General features: G+C 31.3%; 1 protein-coding gene across 6 annotated transcripts in view; it reads right to left on the bottom strand.

Moving 5' to 3' along the window:
- Window positions 1-10,000, bottom strand: part of LOC132129347 (vitamin D3 receptor A) — a 45,404-nt gene that overhangs the window by 5,476 nt on the left and 29,928 nt on the right. For all 6 annotated transcript variants that reach the window (XM_059540901.1, XM_059540899.1, XM_059540900.1 and 3 more), the window contains 3 exons: window positions 6,723-6,853; window positions 3,461-3,645; window positions 2,207-2,306 (listed from right to left, as the gene is read on the bottom strand). In XM_059540901.1, coding sequence (XP_059396884.1) covers window positions 2,207-2,306; window positions 3,461-3,645; window positions 6,723-6,853 — 416 coding nt within the window. The remainder of the gene's footprint in view (window positions 1-2,206; window positions 2,307-3,460; window positions 3,646-6,722; window positions 6,854-10,000) is intronic.

Consider the following 10,000-nt stretch of genomic DNA (forward strand, 5'->3'; position numbering starts at 1 on the left):
TATATTTACTTTACAAGCAAAGACAAGATACAACAGGTAAAATCAGTTTTTCCATATATTGCTCAATTTTGAAATGTTGGTCTATTTCGCTTCTATAGAATATATTCTTCAAACTAGAACAAAAACATTAGTTTATTTTATTAAAGACGCTTTGTGTCTTTAGATTTCAATTAACAATCCATATCTTTAAAAGTTTTCTCCTCCACTTCAGCAGCACTTACATTCACCAAAACGTACAGTTTTATTCCTCTCTATATTCTGAAGATTTCTACTGAAGGGTTTGTTCATATATCATTCACATTGATTTATACAACATTTTATTTCTAAAAACATGGTGAAAATCCATATTTTTAAAGGGACAATGAGATTTATCTCCACTTCAGCAGCACTTACATTCACCAAAACTTACAGTTTCATTCCTCTCTATAATCTGAAGATTTCTACTGAAGGCTTTGTTCATATATCATTCACATTGATTTATACAACATTTTATTTTTTAAAAACATGGTGAAAATCTATATCTTTAAAGGGACAATGAGTTTTATCTCCACTTCTGCAGTACTAACATACACCAAAACTTACAGTTTTATTCCTCTCTATATTCTGAAGATTTCTACTGAAGGCTTTATTCATATATCATTCACATTGATTTATACAACATTTTATTTCTAAAAACATGGTGAAAATCCATATTTTTAAAGGGACAATGAGATTTATCTCCACTTCAGCAGCACTTACATTCACCAAAACTTACAGTTTTATTCCTCTCTATAATCTGAAGATTTCTACTGAAGGCTTTGTTTATATATCATTCACATTGATTTATACAACATTTTATTTCTAAAAACATGGTGAAAATCTATATCTTTAAAGGGACAATGAGTTTTATCTCCACTTCTGCAGTACTAACATACACCAAAACTTACAGTTTTATTCCTCTCTATATTCTGAAGATTTCTACTGAAGGCTTTGTTCATATATCATTCACATTGATTTATACAACATTTTATTTCTAAAAACATGGTGAAAATCTATATCTTTAAAGGGACAATGAGTTTTATCTCCACTTCTGCAGTACTAACATACACCAAAACTTACAGTTTTATTCCTCTCTATATTCTGAAGATTTCTACTGAAGGCTTTGTTCATATATCATTCACATTGATTTATACAACATTTTATTTCTAAAAACATGGTGAAAATCCATATTTTTAAAGGGACAATGAGATTTATCTCCACTTCAGCAGCACTTACATTCACCAAAACTTACAGTTTTATTCCTCTCTATAATCTGAAGATTTCTACTGAAGGCTTTGTTTATATATCATTCACATTGATTTATACAACATTTAATTTCTAAAAACATGGTGAAAATCTATATCTTTAAAGGGACAATGAGTTTTATCTCCACTTCTGCAGCACTTACATACACCAAAACTTACAGTTTTATTCCTTTCTATATTCTGAAGATTTCTACTGAAGGGTTTGTTCATATATCATTCAAAACATGAGTTTTTTATTGCACTTTATCTACTAGCATCTGTAAATTTCGATTACAATCCATATCTTTAAAAGTTTGTTTCTCCACTTTAGTAGCACTTACATTCACCAAAACTTACAGTTTTATTCCTTTCAATATTCTGAAGGTTTTTATAGAGGGGTTTGTTTATATTTAATTCAGGCTGATTTATATAACATTTTATTAGTAAAAACATGCCGAATTTTTAACAATTATTTTTTTTCTGTCTGTTGATAGTATTCTATTTTTACAAATGACAAAAAGAGAAATCTGAAATTCCCTCTGTAGAAATCTTTAAACTTTAATGCCAACAAAATGCCTTAAGACAAAAAAAGTCTAAGTTTATGCTTAAGTTTAAGTTTAATTATCTATAAGTGGGGTCAGAATAGAAATCTTTATTATTTCCCCTTTGAATTCAGTTTATTTTTCTAATTTAAAGCATCAACTGATTTACAGATCACTTGTTCAGAAAAAAGTAATTTTGTTTTTCAATTAAATGTATCTTGATTTTAAAAATGTTTAGATAATTTGTGCTGGAAAACAAGACACGCAACAAAACCATTGTAACCAATAAAGAGGGAAAACTGAAACCTGAAAACATTCCTGTGTAAATGTATTTTGGGGACAAATTTTGTTTGTGTTTGTTATGTATATATGTCTATATGTGTGTGTGTGTGTGTGTGTTACCTGGTGAATGGTTGAATGAATCTGATGAAGCGTCAGACAGAGAGTGAAGAGACGCAGCACGACTGGCGCTGCGGGTGACCGGACCCTCACGAACCGGAGGCTAAAACACACAGAAAACACCTGATATTACAAACTACTGCACAAACTCTTCGAGAGGAAAACTGCAGGATGTGTTCAGAGCAGAGTCTCCATTAGAGAACACAACAAACAGAAATAACTGCACTTATAAAAATCACAGTGTTCAGAGAAGTCCAGCTCAGGTTTCACGTGGAGAGCTAGAGCTCAAATTCTGCTCGTAAATGAAATGACCTTTATGAAATGAAAAGCCTTTAGTAACTACATTAACATACAGACACATAATCTGCAACAGATTCAAACTTTACAAAGAAAATAAACTCCATATACACATATTCAACTAATATCAAGTCCAGAATTGCAGCAACACAATTGGTTGTAAATGTGTTTGCTCGTCAGGAATAATTTACGGAACATAAAATCAAAATCACAGATTTAGTCGCAGCTTTTTCTTCAAAACAAAACATTAATTTACTTTAGTTATACCCATCACTGTCAGGTTCTCACTGACACAAAGGGAACATGTTTGAAAACAAACCATATCGCATATTAGATAGATTTAATTTATTTTGGTAGATACAACAAGATGATTATTTTTTATTTATGCACTTATGAAATATTGATTCTACTGTGTTTTGCTTTAGATTTTTTTTGCTTTCTAAACAAACTGATGTAGAAAAACATGTTTACCACCGTTTAAAATTTTGGGGACAGTAATTTTTAAAGAAATTAATATTTTTGTCATCAATGACGCATTAAATTTATCATAAGTAACAGTGAAGACATTTATAGTGTTAGAAAAGTTTTATATTTTAAATAATGCTTTTCTTTTGAACTTTCTATTCATCTATGAACCTTGAAAAAATAAAATGTATCACAGTTTCCACAAAAATTTTGCGCAGCACAACTGTGTTCAACATTGATAATAATCAGAAATATTTCTTGAGCAGTAAATCATCATATTATTCTGATTTTTGAAGATCATGTGACACTGAAGACTGGAGGAATGATGCTGAAAATACAGCGGAGCATCACAGAAATAAATTACACTTTAACACAGATTCACACAGAACACAGCTGTTTTAAATTGTAATAATATTTCAGTTTTTATGGTATTTTGTATAAAATAAATGCAGAATTTCTGAGCAGAAGAGACTTCATGAAGGAGTTTGAACTGACCCTGAATCGGACGAAATCGGAGTAGGAGTCGTCGTAGGTCTTGTGATGCGCTTCGACCAGTGTGTTGATGATCTGCATCTGTTCCTCACTCAGACGAGGTTTCCTCGCCTCCCTTGCCGCCTCCTCCTCCTTCCTTTTCAGGATCAGATCCTTCTTCCTCTGCACCTCCTCATCCGTCAGAATAACTGAAAGACAGACAGAACCAGTCAGACTTCTGAAGATGTACGAAAACAACGTGAAATGAAATCAAACAAAATATAAAAAAAACTGCTAGTTTTTTTCAATTTGATAACAACAGCTATTATTTCTAATCTCCTTTAAATTTCAGCAGTTGTAGTAAAATAACTAAAGCTGGAAAAAAAAATATTGTAAAAAATATATAAATATGACAAAAACCCAACAAAATTACTAAACTTAAAAATCGAAAATATAAAAATAAAAACAAATATTAATAAAAAGTAATGAAAATAATATGGACATGGGTTATTAAAAAACACAAGACAATTACTAAAGTTACTAAAGTTACAGAAAATGAAAACAAAATAAAAAATAAAAATAAACAAAAATAAAACCTAATTGTAAGTATTAAAAACTATATACTACAGATACTTAAAAACGAATAAAATGACAAAAACACGCAAGAAATTACTCAAATAAAAATAGACAAAAAAAACTATATATGCATATTTTTTTAAAAGTTACAAAAGTAGAACCAAATTACTAAAATAAACTAATAAATATTAATAAAACTATTTAAAAACAAAACCTATATATGCATATTTTTAAAAAATGACAAACACAAAAACATTATTACAATAACCTAATAAAATTGAATAAAAAGTATATATGCATGTTAAAAAAGTTACAAAAATAGAACCAAAATACTAAAATAAACGACTAAATATTAATGAATAAAACAATTTAAAAATAAAACTATGTATACATTTTTAAAAAATTACAAACAAAAAACATTACAATTACATAATAAAAACGAATAAAAACTATATGCATGTTAAAAAAGTAACATACAACCAAATCAGTAAAATTTCTAAATAAATATTAATAAAACAATAAAAAAATTAAAACTATATATGCATATTTAAAAAAAAATTACATAAACAAAACATTATTAAAATTACAAAATAAAAATTAATAAAAACTATATGCATGTTACAAAAAGTTACAAAAAGTCAACCAAATTACTAAAATAAACTAATAAATATTAATAAAAACTATATACTATACACTTTCTCGATTATATTCCAGGCTCATGTGAAGGTGCGGACGGTCACCAGACGATCCTCGGGAGGCAGTTTTTCAGACGCCCAGCGTGCTACAGAGTATTACAGACACCGACTGAAAGCTGAAGCGTTGCACAAGCGGCCGTCTGCACGAGCCGAACTCTGACAGTGCCAGTCTGGAGCGGATGCCATCTGTGCATTTCTCTCTTACTTAGGCTGCGCTTGGGGATTTGAACTATTTCCAAAAAAACCACATTTACACAAAACGGTTGTAGTCTGAGGGATTCATGGTGACAGTGGCTCGTGCAGCTGTGTGTACTAGGGATGTGTCCAATTAGTGAACTCGGAAAGGCACAAAAAAACGAATGCTGCTCTGTACGAGTAATCACAAAAACAGAAAGTGAAAGTAAAAAGCGAGCGCGCATTCAAAAACGATTTCAATGCCCTGCATATTTACAGCAGCTGACCGTAATTTATATACAGTATAGCAAGAGAAAGCACTGAAATGTGTTTTTTCCTCCCATCTCGTATTTTATTCCATTTAGGGCTTCTGTGAAACACGTTATTTGTTTTCAGTGCCTTTCCTAATTCGGATTCACTATTCACTATTTTCTCTCAGTTTATTCATATATCATGCTTAAGATCAAAACATTTTATGTTTATATAATTAATTTATTTCCTCATATAAAAAGTCCCCTGGTGAAATATAACACAAGCAAAAATATAAATATATGATATTATAACAAATGTATAATATATATATATATATATATACATACATGGTGTAATAAATAAATATACTTTTTTCTCTGCTTATTTCACCAATTAACTGTTTAAAATACAACCTTTTATATAAATATGCTATTCTAGTTAACATATTATTTTATATATTTATAAAAAAATTGTTTTACTTTTTTAAATGTATTATATATTTCACTATTATTATTTATTTGTATTTCATATGTATAAAAACATAATATTATAATATCAGTAAATATTATTATTAGTTTCATGCATTTGCATACATTTTGTTTTATTAAATTATATATATATATATACACATGTTTATATACATTTACAGTGGGTACTGAAAATAATCACCCCCCTGCATCATATAACAAAAAAAGTGAAAAATGGGAAAAAGGATCACCCCCTTGTGTCAGTATTATGTTTTAATTACACTGTACTATTTTCAATGGGAAAAACTGATCATAATTATTGCATAAATATTAATTAGTCCCATAAAATTCTCTCAAAATACGAAAGACGAAAGAAAAAATATTATCGTAAATATTGACCGTGAAGAACATGAGTGTGTCTACAGTCCCGATGATGTCACGATGACATCACAGTGCCGAGATCAGCATCTCATTAGCTGCACAAACCGCTGACCTTTGACCTGCTGTCCTCAGCCGACCCGAATGCGACACACAAAGAGGTTCTTTTATACACAACGGTATCCGTTTTCGCTTAAAGTGGCGATCTGCCTTCCCCACGACTCCCACGAAATCTGTGTCGCTCATTGAGCAACATCATGGAGAAAATTTTAAGATTAATTTAATTAATGCTGTTTTCTTAAACTAGAAACCCCATAGTAACACAACAGAATGTTTTGCACAAAAGAAAGTCGTTTTAAAAAAACTAGTTAATAAAAAGTGGTTGCTAATATTCTTGTCATTGGTTGAGCTGTAATCCTCCTGAAAACTCTCAAAACATCTCTCATATGGAAATATGCCATCTGTTAAATTAAAGACAGATGACGTTACAAAAACACTGGCTCACTCATAAACCCAAAAGATTATATATAAACACTCAGTTATAGTTATTATGTGTGTGTGTGTGTGTGTGTGTGTGCATATAATGTAATTCTAGATGTCAGTATCTAGTGTGAGTTCATTGTCTCTCGTGTGTTCGAAGGTCGGTCTGACAGCATTCAGTTCATTCTTTCATATGTTGATGTTGGTCGTGACCCCGAGTGTGACCTCTGACCCCGGTCAGCTCAGAGGGTGTGTGACACTCACATTCCTTCATCATGCCGATGTCGACACAGCGCTTCAGACGGCAGGCCTGGCAGTGACGCCGGTTGTCTTTGGTGATGGTGCAGTTCCCGCTGAAGGGGCAGGTGAAGCTGGCCTTGCGCTTCATACTGCGTCTGATGAACACACAGAGAACGGTCCTGAGCTCCAGCAACACACTCAACACCACACACAGTATACATATATATATATATATATATATATATATATATATATTAGGGGTGTAACGATTCACTCGTTTTCTCGATGCATCGATTACAAACCCCGTCGATTCATATGCATCGATCTTGAAACATGATTTTTGAATCGTGAATCGCCGATCTTGGACAGTAATCGATTCAAAATGCTAAGAATGGAATGAATCCCGATTTCTATAGCGATTCAATGCTTTCAAAATGTATACACATTAAATTACTACGCACGAATTAATGGAGATCTTGAAGAGTGTTCGTGAATCGTGCCTCTTATCTGTCCTTCACGCGCTCCACTGTTTACCGCCTGAGACTGTCGCAGGATTGCGCTCGCGCTCCGTTCGTCTCTGACGCAGCTGACGTGTGATCTATAGGATTCGTGGCCAGTAATGCTAACGTGAAGTAGTTTTACTTTTCTGTAGTTTGTCAACGGCTCTCTGCATCTTACCGACGGAGTTACCGGAGCCGTCGACAGCTGTGTTTATTGCATGGAGGGAGCAGAAATGTAAGTGTCTAAATCATACGCACAGATCCATTGAATGATAAATGTTTTTAAACAATGCGGATGAACCGAATATACGAAGGAAACTTTTAAAATTAACCACAGCATTAACAACGACCTTGAAATAAGAGCACGAGATTAATCTGATAATATGCATGAAAGTAGCCTAGCGTTTGTTTCATTAGCAAACAGACATCTGGCACGTTTTCTCTCAGAATCATTCGCTGATGGAGAGGAAAAGTTAAATAGAGATGAAGACGTTTTCACACTGAAAGGGAAGCGATCTCGCTCTCATAGACGTGCCAGGTTATATCTGCAGCCAAACTGAATAAAAGCAGAATGAACTGATGAAACAACAAAAAAAACACAAACAATTTATGAATGATGCAGTGCTAATTGACATTTATTACAGTACAGAAACTATAAAGTATATTTTCCACCTTATTCTGTGCAGAAAATTTAAATAATTGCTAATTAAATGTAGCCTAGTATATAAAACAATCATAAAATTGCCATTAGGAAAAAAATATCGATTACAAATGATTGATTATTGTCCAGCAGTGTATTTGATTTATTACAGCTAATTAAAAGTAATTAAAAAAGAAGATAATTCCTTATAAAAAAATAATAATAATAATTATAATAATAATTATTATTATTAATATTATATAGGCTACATACATAAAATGATTGTATTTGACATTTCTGTCACTTCTGAAATTATGGCTACGCCCCTGTTGTGACAAAATGTTAGCTTATACATAATACTCTTTAAGCTCTTTTTTAAAAACTTGGCTTACATACATTTTTACATATGCCATGTCGCATCATTAAACTATCATTTAACAATGGACAAAATTTGTTTTTTTTCTAACCTATGGTTCTCTAAAGAATCCAAAGATTCACAGCCCTAATATATATATATATATATATATATATAGACACAGACACAGACATTTTCAACCAAGTGTGCCAACATGTTTTAAGTCCATGCAGTATGCACAGTGCTACACTCTGCACTCACACATCTGGACAATAACAACATGTATGTACGTTTGTTGACTTTAGTTCAGCATTTAACAATGTCATTCCCTCCAAGCTGACCACAAAACATAGAGACCTGAACATTAACACCTCCCTCTGCAACTGGATTATGGACTTTCTGACAAACACACAGGCCGCAGCCGCTCCAGCACCATCACAATCAACACCGGCGTACCACAGGGCTCTGTGCTGAGCCCATTCCTCTTCTCCCTCTGCAAGCCTGTGCATGGATCCAACTCCATCATTAAGTTTGCAGATAATATATATAATTATAATTGATGTCGGTAATGCTAGAAGTAATTTTTATATAATATTCATAAATAGAAATGTTTAGAAATAGAACTAACTAACTAAAGCAAAAACAAAGCACTTTGCATCCCTCATTCAGATGTGTTTTATAAGAGAGACGTCACTGGCTCTCTTTAGATCAAACCGCTCATAAACAGTGTGCCATTACTTACACAAGATGTTTTTCAGCAGGGTCATAAAAGCAAGCAGCGGTTTTGTGCTCTGAAGAGACAAACACGAGCCGCTGACCTTTGGGTGGATTTAACGGATGAAAATAACACCGGGAGAAAACCGGGGAACTCTCTGAAAGAGGACTGCAGCACACGGACTGTCATGTGCTTCATGTTTTCAGAAAAAATCAGCTTAATAATCATAATAATAATCATAAATCTAAACTTCGGAATATTCTATACTTCTGGTCCAAAGTTTTAAATAATTTCAATTATTAGAAAAAAGAAAATCACCGTCAGTGATAGAGCTAAATAATAAATTAAAACAATATTTTTAATAACATTATATAATAATCATAATAAATTTAAATCTAAAATATTTAATACTTCTGGTCAAAGGTTTGAAATTACTTACATTTGTAGAATTTGTAGGGAAATAAATATCAGCATCAGTGATAAAACTTAATAATAAATTTAAATAATAATAATAACAATAATAATAAACTTTACCTTGAAACATTTTACACTACTGGTCAAAGATTTTAAATAATTTACATTTAAAAAAATCTGCATCAGTGATAGAGCTTAAAAATAAATGGAATTAATAATAATAATTATAATAATAATAATAAACTTAACCTTTAAATATTTTACACTACTGGTCAAAGATTTTAAATAATTGATATTTAAAAAAAATCTGCATGAGTGATAGAGCTTAAAAAAATAATTTTACACTAATGATTAGGTTTGAAATATTTTTTCTTTTTTTAATTTTTATTGAAAAATTCAGCATCAGTGACAGAGCTTAATGATAAATTAAAATAATAATTATAATAATAATACATTTAACTCTGAAATATTTACACTACTGGTCAAAGGTTTGAAATACATTTATAGCATTTCGTAACTCTGTCCAAACATTACATTTATTTATTGTCTATTTATGGATTTACCATTCAGTAATAATTTATTATCAATAACAGTGTTAATCAAATGAACAATAAAACATGAATGATAAACAAATAAAAGTTTGTTGGTAAACAAAGTCTTGAACAGAAGAGGTTTACT

The sequence above is a fragment of the Carassius carassius genome, chromosome 46, assembly GCF_963082965.1.
Source record: "Carassius carassius chromosome 46, fCarCar2.1, whole genome shotgun sequence".
Taxonomy (NCBI): Eukaryota; Metazoa; Chordata; class Actinopteri; order Cypriniformes; family Cyprinidae; genus Carassius; species Carassius carassius.